At 37.1% G+C, this 24,782-nt stretch overlaps 1 protein-coding gene across 1 annotated transcript in view; it reads left to right on the top strand.

Moving 5' to 3' along the window:
* The window catches only part of Mat89Ba (nucleolar protein 6 Mat89Ba), a 449,315-nt gene that overhangs the window by 209,321 nt on the left and 215,212 nt on the right, over nucleotides 1-24,782 (top strand). Inside the window, exons 11-13 of the mRNA XM_067121881.1 lie at nucleotides 835-1,105; nucleotides 9,264-9,532; nucleotides 22,295-22,472. Coding sequence (XP_066977982.1) covers nucleotides 835-1,105; nucleotides 9,264-9,532; nucleotides 22,295-22,472 — 718 coding nt within the window. The remainder of the gene's footprint in view (nucleotides 1-834; nucleotides 1,106-9,263; nucleotides 9,533-22,294; nucleotides 22,473-24,782) is intronic.

Here is a 24,782-nt window from a genome sequence, read left to right as displayed (position 1 = left end):
GTGGTTTTGAGAGTTAGATTATATGGCTTGTTCTTTTTGATTAGTTGGTGGTTTGTTGGGTTTTAGAATAAATTTATTTATTTTTTTTTAATATCATTGAGTTTTATTCAGTGGCTTTAGTCAATTATGAGATACACTAGAAAAGAGAGAGAGGTGAGTGATGGTTCATGGTGACAGGTAAGTGCCCTCCCCAAGGGAAGATAATAGTTTCCTTTAGATCAATAAGAATGTTAAATATGCTTTTCAGAAATATAACATATATATATATATATATATATATATATATATATATATATATATATATATATATATATATATATATATATATATATACTATATATATATATATACATACACATATATATATATACATACACATACAGTATATACACACACATACATGTACACACACCCGTATATATATGTATTTTATCATTTACCTTATTTAAATTCAAAGTAGGCATAACATAATAACTTGTTAATGCAAATGAAAAGAAGTAATAGACCCTAAATTTATTGAGATTTTTTTTTTTTTTAATTTATGAATGACTTAGAAAGTATATTTTACTTGGACTACATGATTTAGGCCAAGGCATGGCATCTTAACTCCCACCAACTAGACTGCATACTTAAGATAACTGAGAACCAACTCCCTTTATAGGAGCAGAATGAAAATGTTGAATAAAAGTTATGAAAATGAAATAATTGATTCCAGTGAGGTGAATGATTTTTGTTGTATACTGTATGTGGAGTGGGATGGATTGTTGTATTTTATCTTCATTAGGTGCATGTCCAATTCCCCTTCTTAAATGCATTGGTGTTTTTTTTATTCAGGCTAAGAAGAAAACACTTGAGAAGGATTGTGGAGAGGCATGGGAACATCAGGCAACACACATTAGATAATTTGGGAGATTTACGCTTTTCTGCATCATCTTTCATCATGAAGACCTTGAAGAAAGGTTTAGGAGATCGTGTGAGGCTCTTGGTTCCAAAGAGAGATGCTGTACCTGTGTGGCCTGTTGAAAAATCTCCTCCAAAGTGGAAGGCATCCTTAGACATTGGCCTTGTGATTGACGAGACAGCAGCCAAAGCTTTGTTGACAAAGGTTAGAATTATTGTGATTTAGACTACCAAAAAATTTTAATTCTCATTATTTTGTCATTGCTGATACTTATGTATGAAGAACACACTAAATAATAATACATAAATTAGTTAGAAAACACACCAAGAGATATTCTCATCACAACAGTAATGATAAGTGAAATTCATGTTTAACCCTTTTTTTTTTGGGGTGGGCGCCCAGGGAGTGGACGTGGGAAGTAGGAGAGAAGGGAATCCAGCACACTGTTCTTACTTAGAAGCTTAGGGATCATTTTCTATTATTTTTTACTAGAAATTTTTTCATAATGAAATGCGAATTTGATCTCATTTTGAAGCCAAGTAACATACATCAGTACTTAAAATGAGAAGTAAGAAACTTATATATGGTCAGCATGATGTATTGGAAGTTATTTGAGAACAGAATTTTCTCTACTCTTAGAAATGAATATTAATCCTTAACGGACGAGCATCATCACAGGTTTTGAGTGATAGACGGGCTAACTCATATGAGTTTTAATATTACTCGCCATACAATTTGGATGAATTTAGATGGAAAGATGTTCATGGCACTTCAGTGGACGATAAATGACTTACGGCAACTGTGTAGCTCAGCACAGGGCAGAAGGGGATTATTGTGCCTTGAGACTTGATGGGGGAACGTATTGCCCTCTCTATCCCTTGACATCTTTTTATATTTTCGCTCATAAATATACCCAGAAATTGCTGTTGGTTTTAGTTCTTATCTTTTATGATAGTATGTCAGCTATAATTGTAATTTTGCAAAGAAATATTAGAAAAAACATGTGTACCTCACAAAAAGTTACTGCTTCTGCCCATCTCATTAAATCTTGTAAATATTTTACAACAAATATACTCAGAATTTGTTACTGATTTTAGTGCTTATCTGTTATGATATTGTGTGAGCTAGAATTATAATTTTACAAAATAAAATAAAATAAATTATTAGAAAAAACATGTATAACTTGGTAAAATTAGCATATTTTTATGAGTGTCTTGTAAAAGAGGCCTCACACAAGTTGTAAATAGTCACTTTCAATTTCCCATGGAAGGTAGGGAAAAATTTTTAGAATTTTTTTTCTTACACCATGTGCATTTGCATATCTTCCTCTTTCCATTGATGTGCTTTTTCTTAAATTGGCCAACCTTAAAGTTTGGCCGGTCTGGGGTGTGTTTAATATATATTTAGCCCGTCCCTTAAGGATTAAAAAGGATTTGAGATTTATGAAATATTTCTGTACCAGGGAAAGTTTTCTTACCCAGTGATAATATGTAGTTGCTATTGATGATTGATGCCAGTTATTATATATAAAAAACATAAAGAAAGTAAAAATTGAAGAGTTAAACGTTCTCCAAAGGATTAATAATTTGGATACTTGAATTTTCAGCTTAAAATCTAGAGGTTTTTAGATAATTTTTATGAATTACTGTACAGAAATTTAATATTTTTTTAATATAAGTAATCTTGAGTGTTAATCGGACCTGCAATAATAATATCATAAAAATAGTTTTTTGAAGTAAAATGTATAATTTATGTACATATATGATTACCATAATTAAAAGTTATTAAAAATATGTACCACTCTCATATCCGCTGCAGTCTGACTTATTAAATCCGGCACCCTTGGAACTAGGCCACTGCCGGACCACAGAAAATGCAGGATAACAGAGATCACCCCCAAAAAGGCCCTTATGTAAATATAGTCTTGCTAACTCATTCTGTGTTATTAAAGGTAGAACAAAGCTTGCAAGTAATCATTGAATCACTGTCAGATTTTAGGTTTCATTCCTTCTGGAAAATTCTGGCTTGCTTCATTAGCATTGCCAAGGAAATTGTTACACCTTCACAAAGTCATAGCTCAAACCATTTTATAAGGGCAATATAGTATCTAATTCTGAATTCCTGGCACTTTTCAATGTTTTCCGGTTCCTCAGACTTTTCTGTCTTTTGTTTTCAGTGAAAAAACTTTAAAATCTTCTGCTTTTGTTACACTAAGTTTTGCACAGTGGACGATCTGATGCCAGAGTACTCGCACAAAGTCTTTACAGACATCCCTTTCTCTAGTTTCTTCAGTAACCACCTTTCCTCCTCCTCAAACATAAATGAAGATTTATGCTTATGCTTCTTACCTCTAGCACAATCTGCACTTTGCTTTCTTGGGTGGCATCCTGAGTGGGTAAATATGGAGCTACAGGTTTACAATCATTTATCCAAAATTCTAAAAACACATTTTTTGTGGATGGTAGAGTGTCATCATGAAGTATTAAGATCACTGAAATGTAATGCCATTTATAATCCCACTTAGTGTGAAAATTCATGCGTTTGCCATAAATACATATGTGGCTTGACTAGACCTAATTTTTAACTTGCATGTGAGAGAGAGAGAGAGAGAGAACTATAGTGTTGTTGGCCGACATTAGGATGCATGAAGGCATGAAATGGGACAGCAGGCCATCTAAGGCTGATACCCCTGATAGGCTTAATGAAGCCCAAACAGCTGACATCTGCACATCTGAGCCTGAAACAGAGGAAAAAGATGGTGCTGCCTGCACCCTCCCAGGGAAGGGAAACATTCTCCCCCCAACCTCCCCCCCCACCTCCCGAGAGAGAGATGGGGTAGCATATTCAGAGAATCTTCTCCCAAAACTTCCAAAGACAAATCAATGGAAGAAAAGGAAGGAGACAAACCTGACAAGGAAGGAGAAGGAGAACAATGAGAAACATCCATCGAAGGATGAGAAAATCCTTCCCAAGACTTCCTCTTATGCTGCTTCTTCATGGCAAATCTCTTCCACTGCACGGGAGGCTAAGAACAACACTCAGGGCAAGGGTTAGTCACATTACAATCATTCGATCTGCACCTACTAAAAGTTGAATGGGGGTCAGTCTCAAAGGATAGGAGCCTGCACCAGGACAACATCAGTCACGCTCTTCCAGGCCAGGAAAGGGAAATAGGGGCAGGGATAGGGGAGGTAGACGATAAAGTGGGCACCCCTCCCCACTCTGTGCCACCAGGGGGTGGATGCCTGGTGAGCCATTGGGCTTTGTGGCAGAATTATGGAGCAGAGCCATAGTTGGTAGACAGCCTTCAGATAGGGTATCTACTACCTTTTGACTTCGCTCTTCCTCCGATTGTCCTCTCCCTCACCGCACTTATGCCCGGGGCTATCCGAAACACCTAACTCACCAAGAAGTGAGGAAGATGATGTAGAAGGGTAGAGCAAGTAAAGCGTCCTTCTCCACAGTTCTACAGCCAAGTCTTCCTAGTCCCCAAAGCAACTGTCAATTGGAAGCTGGTGATAGACCTGTCAACATTGAACCTCTTTATCAGAAAGATGAGGTTCAAAATGGAGACTCCTCGAACAGTCTTGGCAGCCGTCAGAGTCAGTGACGACTACATGCTGACCATAGATTTGAAGGACGCTTACTTCCAGATCCCTATTCATTCCTCCTCCCGGAAGTTCCTTCGCTTCAGTCCTGGAGAGCTGGTGTTCCAGTTCAAAGTCCTTAGCTTCGGTCTGACAACAGCTCCTCAGGCATTCACAAGAGTTTTCACCCTAGTGTCCTAGTTCAAAGTCCTTAGCTTCGGTCTGACAACAGCTCCTCAGGCATTCACAAGAGTTTTCACCCTAGTGTCCTAGTTCAAAGTCCTTAGCTTCGGTCTGACAACAGCTCCTCAGGCATTCACAAGAGTTTTCACCCTAGTGTCCTAGTGTCGACATAGGCTCATGCTCAGGGAATTTGCCTCCTCAGATATCTCGACGACTGGCTGGTCTTGGCAAGTTCTCAGGAAAAGATAATTTGAGATAGGGGTTATCTTCTCCAATTTTGTTGTGGCTCAGGCTTTGTGATAAATTTGGAAAAGTGCAATCTTCACCCCAGTCAAAAAAATCCTTTACCTGGGAATGATCATAGACACTGCCTTGTTGAGAGTCTTCCCATCGGATCAGAGAATAGAGCAGTTCAAGACAGTGGCTCACTACTTCCTATCCAAACGGAACCAATGGCAAGTGATCTTAGGACTTTTGACATCGCTAGAGAAGCTGGTTCCTTACGGTCGTCCAATTCACCTGCAAGTGAAAGGCTTTTCTCGCGGACAGCGACACATGATTGGTGTCGTTGACAGGGTTTCTCTCCACTCAGAACCTCTATTCAGCGGATAGCTGATTTTCTGATGTTCCTCAGAACTGAAAAACACCTTTCTGTTTCTGCTATTAAAGGCTACAGGGCTGTCTTGGGATTGGTTCTTTGTTTGAAAGACATGGACCGAACTTCATCTTGGGAAATCTCTATGCTGCTCAAGTTTTTAAGACTTATTCTTCTAGAGAACTGAAACCTCCTACCTGGGATCTGACTCTGGTGCTAAGTAGTCTCACTCAAGCCCCATATGAAATGCTGCGTCGGTCATCAGACAGGAACTTGACCCTCAAGACGGTTTTCCTTCTATCCTTGGCTTCTTTGAAAAGAGTGGGCGAACTCCATAGCCTAGCTTTTGATGTTAAACATACCAGGGGTTGGAAGTCAGTATTGTTCAAATTTGTCCCAGAATCCATGGCTAAGACTCAAAACCCCTCGGTTCATGTTGACAGGTTTACCTCCTTTTCCATCGTTTCCTTTGGGAATTTTGTTAACGGCAATCCAGGTGAATTGCTTCTTTGCCCCATCAGAGCACTGCGTTGCTATCTACAGTGGACTCGAAATCTCAGACCGGGATGCTGAAGACTTTTTGTTAGCACAGGCCAGATCAAGAAAGAAGTGTCCAAGAATACTATTTCGTTTTGGATTCATGAAGTGATTAGGCATCCCTACTCCTCATCATTTTCTACTGCCAATACTGTGCATGCAAGAGCACGTGACATTAGAGGACTAAGCTCCTCCTTGGCATTCAAGAAGAACTTATCTGTTCATAGTATTGTGAATGCTGGTTCATGGCTCTGCCAAACCACGTTCACTTCCTTCTACCTGAGGGACATTGCCCACAGGTCCTTGGACACTTTTTCCTTGGGTCCAATGGTGGCTGCTCAACAAGTTGTGTAGCTCATCCAGTGCCCCTAGCGGGACAGTTTTGTATCTTGCCTAAGATGATGGTATGAAAGTGGGGATGATTGAGATGACTGTATGAAGATTTGCATTTAACCTGATGAACTTTTGCTTCAAGGCTTGGGTATTAGTTAAAAGTTAACTTACGTATAATATGCACTGTCAGTGGTATCTGCCAAAACTGAGACAGGCATAGAAAGCGAGCCTAGTATAATCTACCAAAAAAGAAACTTGCGTATCAAGTATAACTTTGTGTAATCTATGGAAAATACATTTTGCACTGTACACAATGTACTGTATATGATAAATCATGTTTTGGGACAAAATTCTAAGGATCGTTCACGAGTATATGTGCAAATTACATTTCTTTTTGATGCTGTATATTTTTGAGATTCACAGAATGTTTTCATTGGAAATAAACTGTGCTTGTATATTTACGGAGTAATCTTCAGTTCTGAAATCCAAAAAAATCCCAGAACCAAAATGTGACGATGCTCTCATGGCCGCTCAGCAGACTAACAGCAACTGATTAAAAAAGTTGCAGACCACGTAGTGCTGGATTAAAGAGGTCAGACTGTGCTATATTGTAGGCATTGGGTTATAAACTGCACCTTCATATGAGGCTGTCAGTCGAGAAACATGCCAAGCGCCATCCTGAGTCAAAGTATTTTTTAATTTAATTTTATTATATTTTAAAAATGGGACTTGGCATGTTTCTCGACTGAAAAGCTCATATATAATTATAATACAGTATTAGTCAAGATAATTAAGGTATTTATGAATTATAAATTAAAATTTACGTACTCCATATACACATACGATATATATATATAAGAGAACAGTAATTAGACATTCTAGCTTAACACTGAAATTATATATATTGATAGTATTAGACTTCTTATATTCAGATTTATTAATTAATTTCTTTCCTTCTTGTTGGAAGTTTATTATCAGTTTATTAACAAATAGTTATCATTTGAGAATGAAATCTTACAATTCCTACAAATATTTGCAGATCTAGAAAATTGTGAGCATATAATGCATAAGTTGCATGAAGTGGTGTATTTGAGTAAAAAGCTGGCAGTCTTAGTATTTCAAAATTAAAGACTTTCCTTTTATCATGAATATAATACGGTTATAGGTAAAACCAAAAGTATGTTAAGGTTTTCGGTCAAAAACGCAATACAGTAAACCCCCCATATTCGCAGTCTCTCACGGACTCACCTATTCACAGATTTTTCTATGAACATATGTGAGAAATATTCACTAATTACTGTATTTTCATCTCATTTTCATGACTAAATGCACTTTTTGTGATAAAACTGTTAAAATACTCAGGTAGTGCTCGAGTTACGATAATTCACCGTATGATAATTCGATTTTCCAATGGGGTAAGCAATTAATACCGACACGACAATATTTATAAATATTGTTAAATTTCACGCGGGCGCAGGCAGTAGCGTACAATCAGGCAGCAAGAGAGACCAAGTTACAATAAACTGACTTCTTTCCTCCATCTCTTTATCCCATCTTCTTGTTAAAAAAGTAAAAGAGAATGATAAAAGTATTGTTAGTAACATTATACTCTTGCGTAAATGCGTACAGCCATAAACAACCGATTGAGAAACTTGTTTTGCTTCACTGAATCGGATAACAACAGCCGTTTACCTGGTATTTCAACCATCATAAGGTAATACACAGTTACCATAGGTTATGGTACAAATGACGTTAAGTAGAATAGGACTGATATATTTTTACATTATACCCTTATTTAGTATGGATGAAAGATCGGCAAGGAAATATACTGCTAAATTTAAGCTGCAAGTTGTAGCTGAAGCTGAGAAAACAGTGTCGAAGCTGCTAATGACTATAAATTATTGTGCATCAGCAACATGGATGAAACTTGGCTGTAATTAAAATGGGAGAGAAAGTATTCTAATCAAAACTACTGGGCATGAAGGAACACATTACCTGTACTGCTATTTTTACCCTGATGAACGATAAATACATAAAGCTCTTATTATGATAAAATCAAGTGAAAATAGCGAACAAATTATGATAAAATCAAGTGAAAATAGCGAACAAATCTTCATTTTTTTTACACAAAACAAACAACCAGCGTCATCTATTAACGAAAAAATAGCCAAATTAATTTCACAACGAGACGTATTTAATTATATTTTGACTTGAAAACACTTTGTATAACGAAAAATAACCTTGCCCCATGTAAAAAAAGTATGTAGAGATTCATTTATGCTAACTAGAAGCAAGAAAAGCGCTCTGAACTGAGTTAAATAAAATGGTCTTGGTTAAATATGGCGAAATAAACACAAACCAAAACATTGATCGCTATGATCGCAATTTATAATACGAAAGCAATATAAGAATATATACAATATGATTGGATACAGTGAATTAAGGCATAACATTTTAAAAGATCCATGGAAAAGATGCATATTCGTTATGTTGATGTTTGTATAATACGATACGTGAATACAGAGTACGGTATAATGTAGGCTGCACGACCATATACTCGTATGTATGCGATATACCATAGTGTAGACTAAGCTAATTCTTGTTTGTTATTCAATTTCTCTTTGTATTGAATTATCATAAGTCACTTGCTTGAACCTCCAGAGTTAGCTGATATTAATAGTTACTATGCTGTGTATGTACAGTATACTTTATAGTGTAGGCTAGGCTACCATATATGTATACATAGTACCGAATACCCTAGTGTAAGCTAGGCTATATTTGAAATATGTTTTATTCAACAAATGATGGTTTTTTTTTGGAACCTAACCCCATCATAAGTAGGATAATACCTGTATAAGCATTTTAATGTTTTTTTTTGTGTGTGTTTGAACTACCAAATAGGCAGTTCTAAGTGTTTTTAGAAGGGTTTTAAGTATTCGCAGGTTTTAGCTATTCGCTTTGGGGGGTGTGGTATGCATCCCCTGTGAACACGGGGTGTTTACCGTATTTCTTTTGCTTATTTAATTCTCATGTATGGTAATTCCAAGATGCTAGAAACTGAACATTTAGTTTTGTTTGCCATGTAGAAAGGGAACGTATTAGCTGAAAATATTTCTTTAATTTTCAGGGCCCAGCTGCTGATGAACCAGAGGGCAGGGATTTCAGGGAATTCTGGGGAGAAAAAAGTAACCTCCGCCGTTTCCAAGATGGGAGTTTTCATGAAGCTGTTTTATGGGGAGAAGTCAATCAGCCAGTTGGAGATCGCCGTCTTATCCCTGGATTGGTTGCTGCATATATACTTAATTTCCACTATGATGTGGAGGAAGGTGATGTTTCCTACATTTGCAAGGAAACAGAGTCTATTTTGCATCTTGACCATTGTCTGTTGGCTCACAAGTAAGTTTTGCAATTTTGGCTAGATATGGTTGAAGGAATATGGTCTGACTGAGGAAATGACTCAAATAACATGTTTTATTTGAAAGTCTTTGTATATATCTTGTTTAGATGTAACATTTTGTACTTTATTGGAAATGGTATGTTATTTTCAGTTAAATCCTTTTGTTTATACAAAAAACAAGTTCTTTGATTTTCATTTCAGTGTGTCTATATACTCAGAAACTAGCAAAGTGGGTCATTAATTAACACATGGTATATTGTTACATTTACCTTTGGCTGTGTAGCATGTATATTGTTCCATTTACCTTTGGCTACGAAGCAGATGGGCCAGTCTTCAATGATTCATCAGTTTTCCTCTGTTTTCTCATGCTTACCACACAGTATGTGTTGGTGAATGAGACACCCCATAGAATTTCCATTGTTTTTAAAATGCAGGTTCTGAGTTGTACTCACAATATAAGAGTACCCTTAGTCTGTGGCTTGCCGCTAAGCGCTTACTTCTCCAATAGTTCTTTGTTAATCATCTCACTAAACAGTGTGGAAGTGTTCAGGTCTTTACATGAAGTATTCTGCCTTAGCAAATGATGGATAGATTTTAAAATCATATGCACCTTAAAAATAAAATACCTGGTGGGAGTGGGACACGTGCATAAGTTATGTGTTTTGTTGCTTATGAACCCTATCACTTGTATAGTATTTTGCAGGGATCAGGTTTTCACTTGTAATAACATTCACTCAGTGTGAGAACTGGTCTGCTGTACATTAGAATTTTTTGTGAGAACTGATCTGCTGTACATTAGAATTTTTATATGAACAAGAAGAGACAAGGAAGCCAAAATTCAAACAACAATGGTAGGTCACTCCTTTTGTAAAGTCTTTTGTTCTTGTTTCAGCTCCCATGTCTTTGAATAAACCTTCTATTAACCCTTAAACGCCGAGCCTCTATTTACAAAAACGTCTCCCGTATGCCGGCGGCGTTCGGTGAGTTAGTGCCGAAGCAGAAAAAAAGTTTTTTTCAAAAAATCACAGCACGCTTAGTTTTTAAGATTAAGAGTTCATTTTTGGCTCCTTTTTTTGTCATTGCCTGAAGTTTAGTATGCAACCATCAGAAATTAAAAAAATATCATTATCATATATAAATATTGGAATATATGACAGCGAAAAAAAACATAATTGTATACAAATCGTGCTGTAAGCACAACGGTTAAAGCTAATGAGTTAATTTTTTTTAGTTGTATTTTACACTAAATTGCGATGATTTTGGTATATAACAAATTGTAAAACGATCAAAGCAACACAGAAAATATTATCACAAAATGATGCATGAATTAAACGCCATGGACGTAAAAAAAATTTTTTCAAAAATTCACCATAAATCGAAATATTGTGCTAGAGACTTCCCGTTTGTTGAAAAATGAAGCTAATTGATTGAATATTACTAGACTGTAAGTGTTTTAGCTTACAATTGCAGTTTTCGACCATTTCGGTCGAGTTAAAGTTGACCGAAAGTCGAATTTTTTCTATTTATTGTGATTTATATGAAAATATTTCAAAACTGATAAAAGCTACAACCATGGGTTATTTTCTGTTGTATTGTACATGACATTACGCACATTTTCATATATAAAACTTTATGTAACAACTAATATAAAATGGTGCAAATATTACGACAACGAGACGAAAGAATTTCTGAGATGTTCGGCCGAGTTACCGCACAGATGTAAGGAAAATGTTTTTTTCAAAAATTCACCATAAATCGAAATATTGTGCTAGAGACTTCCAATTTATTGCAAAATGAAGGTAAACGATTGAATATTACTAGAATGTAAGAGTTTTAGCTTACAATTGCGTTTTTTGACCATTTCGGTCGAGTTAAAGTTGACCAAAGATTGAAATTTTGGCAGTTATCGTGATTTATGTGAAAATATTTCAAAACTGATAAAAGCTACAACCATGAGCTATCTTCTGTTGTATTCTACATGAAATTGCGCACATTTTCATATATAAAAGTTTATGTAACGACTAATGTAAACGATGCAAACATTACGACAACATGACGAAAGAATTTCTGAGATGTTTGGCCGAGTTATAGCGGAGCGTAAGGAAAATTTTTTTTTTTTTCAGAAATTCACCATAAATCGAAATATTGTGCTAGAGACTTCCAGTTTGTTGCAAAATGAAGGTACATGATTGAATATTACTAGAATGTAAAAGTTTTAGCTTATAATTGCGTTTTTTACCATTTTGATCGAGTTAAAGTTGACTGAAGGTTGAAATTTTGGCAGTTATCGTGATTTATATGAAAATATTTCAGAACTGATAAAAGCTACAACCATGAGTTATTTTCTGTTGTATTCTACATGAAATTGCGCACATTTCCATATATAAAACTTTATGTAACGACTAATATAAAACAGTGCAAACATTACGACAACGTGTGTGAAATAATTTCTGGTAGCGGACGTAAGGAAAAAAAGTTTTTAAAAATTCACCATAAATCGAAATATTGTGCTAGAGACTTCCAGTTGGTTGCAAAATGAAGGTAAATGATTGAATATTATTAGAATGTAAGAGTTTTAGCTTAAAATTGCGTTTTTTGACCATTTAGGTCGAGTCAAAGTTGACCGAAGGTTGAAATTTTGGCAGTTATCGTAATTTATATGAAAATATTTCAAAACTGATAAAAGCTACAACCATGAGTTATTTTCTGTTGTATTGTACATGAAATTGCGCACATTTTCATATATAAAACTTTATGTAACGGTTAATATAGAACAGTGCAAAAATTACGACAAAATGACAAAAGAATTTCTGAAATTTTTCGGCCCGAGTTACAGCAAGAGGCGTAAGAAAAAGTTTTTCAAAAATTCACCATAAATCAAAATATTGTGCTAGAGACTTCCAATTTCTTGCAAAATGAAGGTACATGATTGAATATTACTAGAATGTAAGAGTTTTAGCTTACAATTGCATTTTTCGACCATTTGGTCGAAGTCAAAGTTGACCGAAGGTTGAAATTTTTGTAGTTGACGACGGTATGTCCACTTGGCACCCAACAGACAATTTTAGTTGATGTATGATACGTCCAGTAGGCGTTTAAGGGTTAAGGAGATTCTAATGACATCTCCTTTTTCCTTGCTTTCTCCTGTCTTATCCTGCTCCAGCATCTGATTTCAAGTCTGCTGCCAGTTTTAAGAACCATTTCATCCTTCTTCCTTGAGCACATAAGAAGATTAACATAACCAGCTTGAAACTTGTTTGTTTTCAGCTCCTCAGGTTCAGATGAAGGAGTCATCATTGGCTCTGAAGGTTACTCTTCATTCTCCTTCTTCAAGTTAGGTTTCTAGTCAACTTCTTCACAAGATGGGCAAATTTTTGGTGTTACTCATGCCAAATTTTAGTTTTGTCTCCATGTTCTTGATCATCCTCTCAAGAAGACAGTTCTTCCTTGCTGTTTCTTTTTGCTGGACCCTATTTTCAAAGATGCTGACTACCTTAAATTTTAGACCCCCTTTGAATCTTGCTCCTTGATTTCAAGAGTTTCATCCATCTTGTTAAGGTTTCTTGCTTTATCCTGCTCTCACTCTGGCTTAGCTCCAGCAAACATCAGTTATTTTCAAAACTCGTGACTCAAGCACCATTGTCACAAGCAAGCTCCATTGCTCTTCAGTCTCTCATTAATTTTGTCACCATGAGCTTTAAAAACATGAGCTTCTACACACCTTATTGTTCTACACTTTTAAATCTTTCAGGCGCTGCCTCATCCAATGTGGTTGCTGAAGTATTTGTACTGCTTTTGGTTCAAAACTTAAATTTTGCTTCTTTGAGGTTGCCTTCTCAATCACTTTTTCCTTTTTCATAGAATGAGAGGCCCTCATACATGAACTTTCCCATGACTCTGACATTAAGAAGATGGTTCAATCATCTGCAGTTGAAATCTGTATTGCTTCTCTGTACTGATCTCCCTTTTATTAACAACTCTCAAGCCCAGGAATTTTTTTACTCCTGTTGGGAGTGCTAGATTTGATGGGAATCTTGATGGAATTAATCTGGGAGAGGGTATTCTGGGCTTGGATTGTGGCAGTACTTTATGGTGAATTTGCAACATCTTTTGTCTTGAAAGGATACAGAGACTGAGAAGAACTACTACTGCAGCTGATCCAAGAGTTTCCACTAAGGCTTAGAACTCCACCTACAATGAAATCTCCCTCCTGTCAATGCTGCTGCTTAGATTCTTACAGAGGAAATTTTATTTTTCAAATTCCTATGACTTCCACTGATCTCTTTCCTCCAGTGGTTGCCAGTTGTAGGAAATTCTACAGAGTTTCCTATAACTGTTTAAGGTCTGTTTAAGGATTTTTTTGTCTTTGCTTCCCCAACGCTCTGCAGTATTTGCTTTTTACAGGCAATTATTGAGAATTAGGATGTTTGTCTGTAAATACTTACTCATTATTAATTGGTCAAAAACAATATTAGGGGTCACCAGCTTACATTTATGCAATGATTGTAAGCTTGCAGGTGTGGTGATAGCTTCAGGTTTGACTGCATCTTAATGACTGTGTTGCTAGCTTACCTTTTTTATATTAGACTTAAGGGGGTATTCCAGCTGGGTAGGGGGTGAAAATCAGCCAAAATCACTTTTCCATTATTGACACCAAGGCACTGTATGATGACTCCTCTGTCAGAGTACGAAGTTTTATAACAAAATCTATCATAGTTTTATAGCTACAGAGCTCTTTTCATCAGTAATTTTATTAAAAATTTACATAAAAAACATCAAAATTATGTAATCATCAAGTAATCATTAGTTTTGCTTAGGTATTTATATTATCAGTGATGCATATGTATGATACATTTTCCTGGCACTGTTTAGGAGGGGAAGAACCAGGCAGGGAAACTACTTAGTGGCTTATGTAAACAAAGGGGTGATTACATGACAAATATCTCGTGACTTCTTCCCCCTCCTTGTGTATAGTGTGTTTATTCGTGTTTTAGTGGGTATAATCGTTTTGTTTATAAGGTTTTCTATCTAATAACATAAATACTTATAAAAGTGACTAGAAATGATTATGAAGTGTGGATTTCCTCACGTTTTTAATGGTGAGGTCATAGAAAATGTGCCGTGCCATATCAGCTGACTACAATCACCTGTCTTTTGGGGCCAACAAGTGGGCAGAGTCTCATCTCTCTTGCCCCCCAAGAATCTCGTGACACAGCCAGTCTTCTCTTAACCACCTTCTCAAGTGGTTGTACGCTGCTCAGCTCTCATCAAAGCCGGTTTTTTCACTTCCTGCTATTTCATAGGCATTGGTTCTTTTTTTTTCTTTGAGTAAAATATTTGTTGCTATAATGTGTATATAATTGTTTCATCATCATTCAAACCCGTGATTTACCTAAGCCTAGTGCTAAGAAACAAAGAAAGTGCCCTGGTATTGCTAACAACCCTTGCTTCCGCTACTTAGCTTCTTTTGAAACTAATTCTCATGTGACTTGTAGCTGGTGTAGACTTCACGTTTTCAGTGTAAGTAGCCCGTTCTGAACGCCTTGATTGGTCTCCTGAGCAATGGAGATGTTTTGAGTCGAAGAAGAGGTACAAGAGGAGGGCATTGCTCAGCCATGGGAGGGTTTTGGCCCTTCAAAGGCAGCAGACAACGCCATTCCTTCTTGTTCCTTTTCTCCTTCCCAGAGCTGTCTTCCTGCTAATTTTTTTGGGAAGAATTTACCCCTTCACGTACATCAACTGTTTCTGAAGAGGGTTCGGGAGATCCTATTGTCGTTTCTCTCCCTTCTCCTGAGGGGGATAAGGATGCCCCCTCCCCCCTGGTTGGGGACGAGATTTGGTTTGTGATTTATTTCTAGGTTTGGACATCGATGGGTCCACTCTGTGAGTATTGGTCGGCCTTAGGCCTCCCCAGAGAACTGCATTTGGGGGGACTACTTTCTCATCGGATGTCCCACCTCTCCTCTTCTACTTCTGGGATTGTTTTGACTGCTTTGTCGATGTTGTCTTCGCAGATGACTTCCACAGCCATCTCTGTGACAACTGCCTGTGTATCAGCCATGGTTTCTGGCTCTATGTCTACATCAGTGTTTCCCTCTTCATATGATGCTCCAGGTACAGCTGGTCCATCTCATCTCCATGCGACTGGTCCTTTGTTGTCTACTGCTTCTATTCTTCAGGCCTTACTGGAGAGGGTTGCAGTCTTCAAAACGATCGACCGCTCTGTTTCTACAGTACCTAGAAAGAAGCACCTTAGATCTCCATCTCTGGATTCTCAAGACTCATCGTCTTCCTTGATTTGTGGTGTCCCGAGATGTTGGAGGAAGAGGAGAAGAGGGACTGTGCATTTTCTCTTCCTAAGGAAATTTGCGGTCTATGTGTTGTTTCCCGCTCTCCTTCTCTCTAAAGAGTGTGCATCCTCCTTTTGTCTTCTTCAGTCTGGGGCAAGAGCATTTCTTTTCTGCCCACTTATCATCGAATATGTGGGCTAACTGGCTACTGAAGAGGTGGGACTCTGCTCTTTCTGAAGGGCCTGGTTTAGGCTGCAATTGATAGGCAAAGAGCTGACAACAGTGATCGTCTGGTTCTGTAAGCAGTCTCTAAATTGTCGGGTCCTGTTTGTCCCAACACAGCTAGAGCAAAACAGCCCGCTTTGCAGAGGAAACCTCAGACTTCGATGGGTCCTCATAGAAAGTGACAGTCATCTCCTAGGATCGCTAAGACCTCCTCTCAGCAGTGTCCCTTTCACCCATGACCATCTAGAGGCACACAGGGAGGCAGAGGTAGAGCTAGAGGAAGGGAGCGCTAGAGAGGGCACCCCTCCCCATCCACTACCTTTGGTTGGGGGGATGCTTGGTGAGCCATTGGGCAACTTGACAGCAGCTAGGAGCAGAAGATTGGGTAGTAGATGTTCTTCGGGTAGGATATCTACTCCCTCTCGACTTTCGTCCTCCTCTCACAGATTGTCCTTTCTGTCAGGATATATCTTCCAGGCTCGCCAAAGGATCTGGCTCTCTGGAACGAAGTTAATGAGGTGATGGAGAAGGGTTTCTACAGTCGAGTTTTCCTGTTACACACCTGTAAACTTTGAATCTGTTCATCAGTAAGATTCGTTTCAAAATGGAAACTCTCTGTACTGTTCTGGCTGCCATCAGACAGAACAACTTTATGTTGACAATAGACCTGAAGGATGCCTACTTCCAGATCCCAGTTTACCAGTCATCTCACAAGTTCTTTCGACCGCCCCTCAGGTATTCACAAGGGTGTTCACTCTGGTTCCAACTTGGGCTCATTCTGAAGGGATTCACATTCTCAGACACCTCAACAATTGGCTGGTACAGTGCTCCCCCACTTTTTTGCAGGGATAGTTTTGAGAACCTACCGTGGAAATGCAAAATCCCCTCTAAAAATGCTTATAACTGCCAAATACCCTGTACCCCTTAAACTAAAATGCTTATAACTGTTTGTTTTAAAGCTCACTGCCTAATTTAGTAGTTCAAACAAAAGTATACCGTAAATTATCATACTAAAACAATTTAATACTATTTCAAACAAAAATGCACCCCAAACCATCATCCTAAAGCATCCTAAGTCATCTTAGATTAGTACCCTTTTACAACTATTACTCTTAAGTATATATGCCCCCTAAAATGCTTATAACAATAATTTAATAATTTTAAAATATTAATATTAATGTAAACACAGCAAAATATCTATAAAATGTTTAATACAAGTTAAATTAATATTTAACACAAATTAAATAAATCTGTCGTACAGAATGTTTGACAACTAATCAAGCTACCCCTTTATACATAAGTACCATATAGCCATTTTCTCTCATTGTATTAAAGTTGTCCCGTTTTCCTTATATATTGGTAAAAAAATTAAAATTAATACTGGTTCACCTTTTTTTCACAGAGCAACATTGTATTCACTAATTACTGTATTTTTTCATATTGTGTTCATGACTAAATACAGATTTTTATGATAAAAATAATTTACAGAGTACTCATACTGTGCAGTAGTAATGTATCTATTAAGCCCATTCCAGGTTGGGCCCCAGATTGAGCATATACTGTACAGTAGTAATGTATCTATTAAGTCCATTCCAGGTTGGGCCCCAGATTGAGCATAACGGTACGATTTGCTCTCTCTCTCTCTCTCTCTCTCTCTCTCTCTCTCTCTCTCTCTCTCTCTCTCTCTCTCTCTCTCTCTCTCTCTCTTTTTAAGGGTAATGTAAGATGTATATGAAATTATATTACTGTAAAGTGTTCTTGGATGTTAGAGCTTATTGTACAATATTTAAAATACTCGCTAATATTTTCATTTTATTTTCCAGTCTTTATAACCCTAAAGATACAGTCATGTGGTAGGGAGAGAGAGAGAGAGAGAGAGAATCAAATCGAATTGAATTGTACATGTTATGGAATAAACTCTACAGATACACTGTGAATCATAAGTACCCTGTAAATAAATTTTATCATAAATATCAGTATTTAGTCATGGACACAATATGAAAAAATACAGTAATTAGTGAATGGGTAGTGTTGCTCTATGGAAAAAAGTGAATTAGTAATAATTTTAGAGATATTGGTGAATTGGTGAAAGTTCCCGCAGAAAAGTGAAAGATATGTTCCACAAAAATCCACGACAAAATGAAGCATGGAGAAGCGAAGCATGAAAAAGCGGGGTAGCACTGTACTAACAAGTACTTGGATGAATTTGATCCAGGACAGAGATCGTCGTCTTCAGTTTTGTCTCAACCGGGGGTTGTGATAAATATGGAGAAGTCGAATCTTGTTCTCAGTCAAAGGGCCCTTTACTTGGGTATGTTGGTAGATACAGTCGTGTGTCGAGGGTCTTTCCTTCAGATCCGAGAATAGAAAAGTATAAGACGGTTGTGAGGTCATTCTTATCAAAACAGAAATAACCTGCATGTCATTGGCAAGTTGTTCTAGGTCACCTGTCTTCTTTGGAAAAGCTTGTTCCTCACGGTCGACTTCACCTCCGATCTTTCCAGTGGAGATTGAAAGAGTTTTGGTCCCCGGGGAGTGATTCTCCCTTTTTCCGCATCCCTCTGTCGCAGGAGGTGAGACAAGACTTGGCATGGTGGCTGGACGATGAAAACCTAACCATAGGGATTCTTCTATCACTACTGTATTAGTCTTTGAAATTATAGTATCAATATCATTTCAAAGTCATCTTAAACATTAGTACCCTTTTCCGGCCAGAGAGAGAGAGAGAGAATTACCACTACGACCTTCATTCAGCCATTCTTGTGCTGGCATGGACAAGAGAGAGAGAGAGAGAGAGAGAGAGAGAGAGAGAGAGAGAGAGAGAGAGAGAGAGGTTTATCTCTCTAATCTCTCGAGGAATGCTAATCCATTTCTCTTTACTGCAGCTGACAACAACAACAAAAAATTTTTTTTTCTTTGTCTTCCTAAAATGTACTACTACTGTTACTACACATTTTTAAAACACTATGAACACACACTCACACACAAACAGTGTGCATAGGTAAAGAGACTCATATTAGCAGTATCTTCTCCTGAGAGAGTGAAGGGCTGAACTAAGTATCTAGTGATATATCTATCCATTTCTCGTTCTACCTTTTGGCACGAGAGAGAGAGAGAGAGAGAGAAATTGATCTTCTACCCTTGGTCAGAAATGTCAAGTAATTTTACATATTTGACAGCTCCACCCTCCCCCATGGCTGAAAAGCTTTGGGCAAAAGACAGGGTGTGATGTTTCTTTGTTTAAAAATTTAAATAATTTACTTTAAAAATACATAAATGTTGTAATTACAGTATATTATTATTATTATGTAATCATATTATTATTTGAAAATTAGCACATATTATTAGGCAAGTCATATATTTATCATACAAACGTGGTTAGTCCTCACCATCTCCCACAAACTTGTTAAAAAATTCTTGTGCTGTCATTCTCTCTCTCTCTCTCTCTCTCTCTCTCTCTCTCTCTCTCTCTCTCTCTCTCTCTCTCTCTCTCTCTCTCTCAGAGAGATAGAGAGAAAAAAATACTACTCAGAATCCTTTTAGTGTATGCAAAGCCCATGAGGAACAAGCTTTGTGGTTGGTTAAAATCCCACCCTTCCTGCCAATAGCATGTCACCAAAGAGGACGAGAGGGGGAGGAGGGGGTTGTTACAAGTTGTTATTGGCTAATGCCAGTCCTTCCGGCCAGTAGAATATCGTCATAGAGGGAGAGGGTTGCTACGAGCTCTGTTATTGGTTACTGTTAATCCCTCAAGCCGATATCATGTCGCCAGAAGCCTACGTCAAAGCAATAAAAAAAATTGTAACACAACCAATGATGGAATTTTAATATATTTTCATGTTTATATGCAGTAATCTATATTTCTTTGAAGGCTATATGCAGTACAGAGAGAGAGAGAGAGAGATGGGCAGTTGGCGTGACTTAAACCTCAAAAGAGTGAAATTATTCGTGAGTTATTCGAGGGGGAGGAGAGAGAGAGAGAGAGAGAGAGAGAGAGAGAGAGAGAGAGAGAGAGAGAGAGAGAGAGAGAGAGAGAGAGAGAGAGAGGTTGAATGAAGTGATTACAGCGGCAAGCAGTTTTATGATTTCACAGGATTTTAATTTAATTTTTATTGGCACTTTGCTATGGTCACCTTGATATTAATATCTGAAAATTGGTAAATCATTTTTTATCATAAAAAAATGTATTTAGTCATGAAAATAAAATAAAATAAAAATCAGTAATATTGCTCTGAAAAAATCCGCAAATGTGAATTTTCTTCCGTCGTATGCGTTGGACTGAGTCATCCAAAATATAACCGATGAGAACCGTAAGAAAACCTTACTTTTAATCCTTTGGGTGTCTTGAAAACAACGAATCCTGCATTTTTATTATTGAGTTTTTCATAAAAAAAACTCCAAATATTGACCATTCTGCTGGTTTGGATGCATATTTCTTCTGATCAGCGACTGAGTGGCATTGTCTGAAAAATGTTGAAAACTGTACTTTTAATCCTTTAGGTGTCTTGAAAAAAATGAATCCTGCATTTTTATTGAATTTTTCGTTTAAAAAAACCCTCCAAATATTGGCCATTCTGCCATTTTGGATGCATATTTCTTCCGATTGGTGTCGGACTGGCGTCATCCGAAATACTGTCGAAAATCTTAAGAAAACCTTACTTTTAATCCTTTGGGTGTCTTGAAAACAATATATCCTGCATTTATATTGAGTTTTTCAACAAAAAACCTTGAAAATTTTACCATTCTGCCATTCTGGAGCCATATTTCTTCCATTGGATCATTGTTGTCACCATAGTAAACCTGGAACATGCATTGTAACCCAGGAAATAATTTTTTTAATGAATATATTTGAAAAGTGTCATAAACTTGGAATGTCGTAAGCCAAGCCCGCTGTAACCCGGAGATTGTCTGTATCCTTCTTCCTACTGGAGAGACCAACACTTGGTTATGTTCATTTCCAACTGCTGACGGACTTTCTTTGCGGCAAGTGTGTCGAGATCATCACCTTTTAGGGTTTAGCATCACCTTTTAGGGTTTAGCGTCGCAAATGGAGGAACAGGAAGAAGAGTGGCCTGACCAAGTGTTTTTTTTCTCTTCTACAGTCTGGCAGCTTCGCACCCTCTATGTTCCTTATCACTTCTCTGCTGTATCCTTTTCTCTATTTGCCACGGCTCTCCTACAGTTTTTTTTTTTCATCAGATTCTACAGCCATGAAGTAGGCCAACAAACAACTCCAACACAGTCTTTTCACCACAGTTCCCATCTGTAGATAACTATTCCCAAATAACTTCTGCTAAGGAAGTATCCTAACTTCTCAAGCCGCTTACACATTGGATTGAAGGGGAGCAAGTCACTTTTCCCCCGACACACTCAGCAAACTGCAGGTAAAAAAAGAAAAAACAAAAATGAAACTTAATCAAACAGTCATACACCAATGCAAACATTTAATCACACAAACCCATTTTTTCACACTACCACCACAACCTGAGGCCTTTACATTAATGGCCCACCTTAGCCTCCCCTTCATTCAGCTTTTCCTGGGCCAGAAGATCACTGGCTATGTCACGAGATTGTTTGGGGCAAGTGAGATCAGACTCCGCCCACTCGTTGGCCTCATTGGATGACGCTATGTATTACTCCGACATACATTGATCGTATTACACAGAATTTTTTTCACAACCGGTATTCCAGCTTGTGCAGGAGAATTTTGTAATGTAAACCCCCTCAGGTTTGTATATTAGGAAAAATACAAATTGATTAAAAATTTGTGATTTTTTTCATATATTCCTTGCTATACTTACAACTTTTTGCATTGCAATAACTATGTAATTTACCTGGCTGTGCTATTGACACAACGAAGACTGAGTCGATTTTTTTTTTTTTTTTTTTTTTTGTAAATTTATTTTGATGAGAAAAGTGTAAAATTTTCTCAAACTTTGTCATTTCTACTCATTATTCAACCTACATAAAAGTTTTTTGTTGGGATTTTTTATGCCATTATATATTTTAGCTGCAAAATGAAACAAAATTGAGCGGTCTACCTTGAAAATTGTCAGAGCTACATGTCTTTGAACAAAAAAGGTATAAACATTTTTATTCTAACTGCTCAAGTCACTGCCACTTCCACAGACATAATTGTTTATGAGAGTCATAAGTGAAAGGATTAAATATTCATTTTTGGTGTGAGTTGAAAGGGTGGTATAAAGCATTATACTTGTGATTTATTGATTTACTCATTTTCCACAGGTATGGGACTGGTGAAGAGGCAACTGTAGAAGCTATTCAAGGTTTTGATTCACTCTCACGTAAACTTCGCTCCTTAGACCTCCCTCTTAAGATTACTTCTGTTCAATCGACATCAGAAGTATGTAGGCACACTAGTGTTTTTCCACCTCTAGCTAAAGAATTGATGGTCCTAGGAAAGGTTTGTATTACTTTAGTTTTTTGGTAATTAACCTTCTCTATGACAGAGATGTACTTTACATCTCTATATTTATTTTTATGACACTGTATTGTATGCAGATATGAGGTTAGTTCATTTAATTGGGGGTTACTCTTGATGCAGTACTGAATTATGAAGTTATTTAAGAACTTTTGCTTTCAAAGGCAATGACACTTGTTAAAAGGATTCCATTTTCCCATGGGACAAGATTAATTTTGTGCACAAAAAGCTTGTGATAGTAATTTTTTTTTATATTACATCAGTTAACATCAGTGCAGCTTTCTTTTATGTTTTTCACAGAGATTTATCGTCATGTTGCTGCCTTGTGTTCATTTCACTAATGTCATGTCTTTGTCATTCAGATCTTTGAAATTTATTTGCTTTTCAGTAATTACGACTCAATTTTTTTATTATCAGCACATCTTTTAGTTTATACAAGAGTTGTTTTCCACCTTGATTTTTATTCAAGATATCAATTCTGGCTGTGAAAATGCAGTATATACAGTTATCCCATCTTCTGTCTTGCTTTGTTTTATTTAGATATATCAAAATATATAAAATTGATGAAAGATAACGATCATAATGATAATAATAATACTGCTTACTAAAATTTGGTTACCCTTGATAATTATTGCTTATCATCTCTGGGTAAATGAAAAATGTATTTACTTATTTTGATAATCAGACAGGTTTGTGAGAGATGAGACACAAAAAAATTTTTTATTAGCCAAAACAGATCTCTCTTAATGCTATACAATGGCATCATTCACAAGTAATTCATGCACTTATCACGGTAAGATGTATTGAATTGTAGGTGTTTACAAATAACAAGGGAAAGAGGACAGGAATATATCTTTTTAAAAATATGAGACATAGAGGAGAGAGAAAAAGCTTCATTCCATACTTTTTTAAGCACCATACCTGATGAAGTCAGCTACGAAAATCCCAGTTAATACTTGTGCACTTACCTTAGTGCAGTTCAAGAAAAATGTTTAAAGAACAGTTTGTGGAAAGAGGACATAAAAAATCTGTTGAGAGATGATATGAGAGAGAATTTGCATGAATTTTTCCACTTGATTTTATTTCATACTTGAATAAAAATCTCCTTAAGATAAAATCTCCTTTAGTGCTATGAATTTACTTGAGAAAGAAATGAAATGCTAGGAAATCTTTGCATCAGAGAAGGTAATTTATATAAGAATTTTATATAAGTAACTTCCAAGCAATAACATAGCTATTAGTTTTAACTCGCACAGCAGCTAAAATTTTGAAAGTCGTGGTAGTGCTACTTTTGATTTGGGTAGGTGACTAGACCCGCCCACTTTCCGGGAAAGAGAGGAACAACTCAGCAAAGAGCTTCAGTTTGTTTCTGCTGGCTTATGACTGTAGACCAGTTGTATGAAGCAGCTCATTTTGTAATTCTTTGCTTTTCCTGTTGATGTTTTTCACCCAATTGGTGAAATAAGTATTCTTGCATTTGGTAGCCTTTTTGGCACATTTAGCCAGGTGTTAGGTTCCGTATGACTGAATTTACCGATTTTTGATGCATTTTCACTATTGGAAATAATTTTTTCATGAGTTAGACCTTGTTGATAGTTGACTTGTGTACAATGTCAAACTCGTCAAGTTCATCTAGTATTAGGTGTTGCAGTAAAGGCTGTAGTACAAGATTGACCAAGGCTTCTTACTCCTTGCACAGATTGTAGGGGACAGGTTTGTTCAGTGGATTTGACCTGTGAGGGATGTAAAGAATGGGATAGCAAGAAGTGGAAGAATTTAAGGTCACATCTAGCTAAATTGGAAAGAGACAGGAAGAGGAAGGTGGCTTCTAGGGCCAGTAATAGTAAGACTTAGCTAGCCAGGATTCTACTATGTCTGTGGATGATGTTGCTGAGCCTGTGTCTATCATGTCTCCCATTCCTGGCTCCCACGCTTCCGAACCCAATCCCGTTGCCTGTCTCGAGTTAAGATTTTAACAGAAATTTAATTTGATAGTGAGTACTATGGCCCAATTGGGGTCTTCAGTGATAGTCCTAATGGACAAGATAATGATAAAAGTGCAAGTGAAGTGTTGGTGGAAGGGGTGGCTGCTCGTCCCGCCAATTCTCCTAGGCAAAAGTCAATGTCATACTCCCCTAAACCTGGGAGGAGTCATACTGATAGCCCAAGGGAGGTCGGTGGGGTCTGCCCAAGGGTAGTTGTCCCCTCAGTTGGACCTGTTGTTGCATCCCAGGTTGCAACAGAGAGCCATTGGAAAGGCGTCTCTATGGAAGTGTGTTGTCTTTCTTTTAG

The sequence above is a fragment of the Macrobrachium rosenbergii genome, chromosome 2 (assembly GCF_040412425.1).
Source record: "Macrobrachium rosenbergii isolate ZJJX-2024 chromosome 2, ASM4041242v1, whole genome shotgun sequence".
Taxonomy (NCBI): domain Eukaryota; kingdom Metazoa; phylum Arthropoda; class Malacostraca; order Decapoda; family Palaemonidae; genus Macrobrachium; species Macrobrachium rosenbergii.
This window is presented reverse-complemented; position numbering and strand designations above follow the sequence as displayed.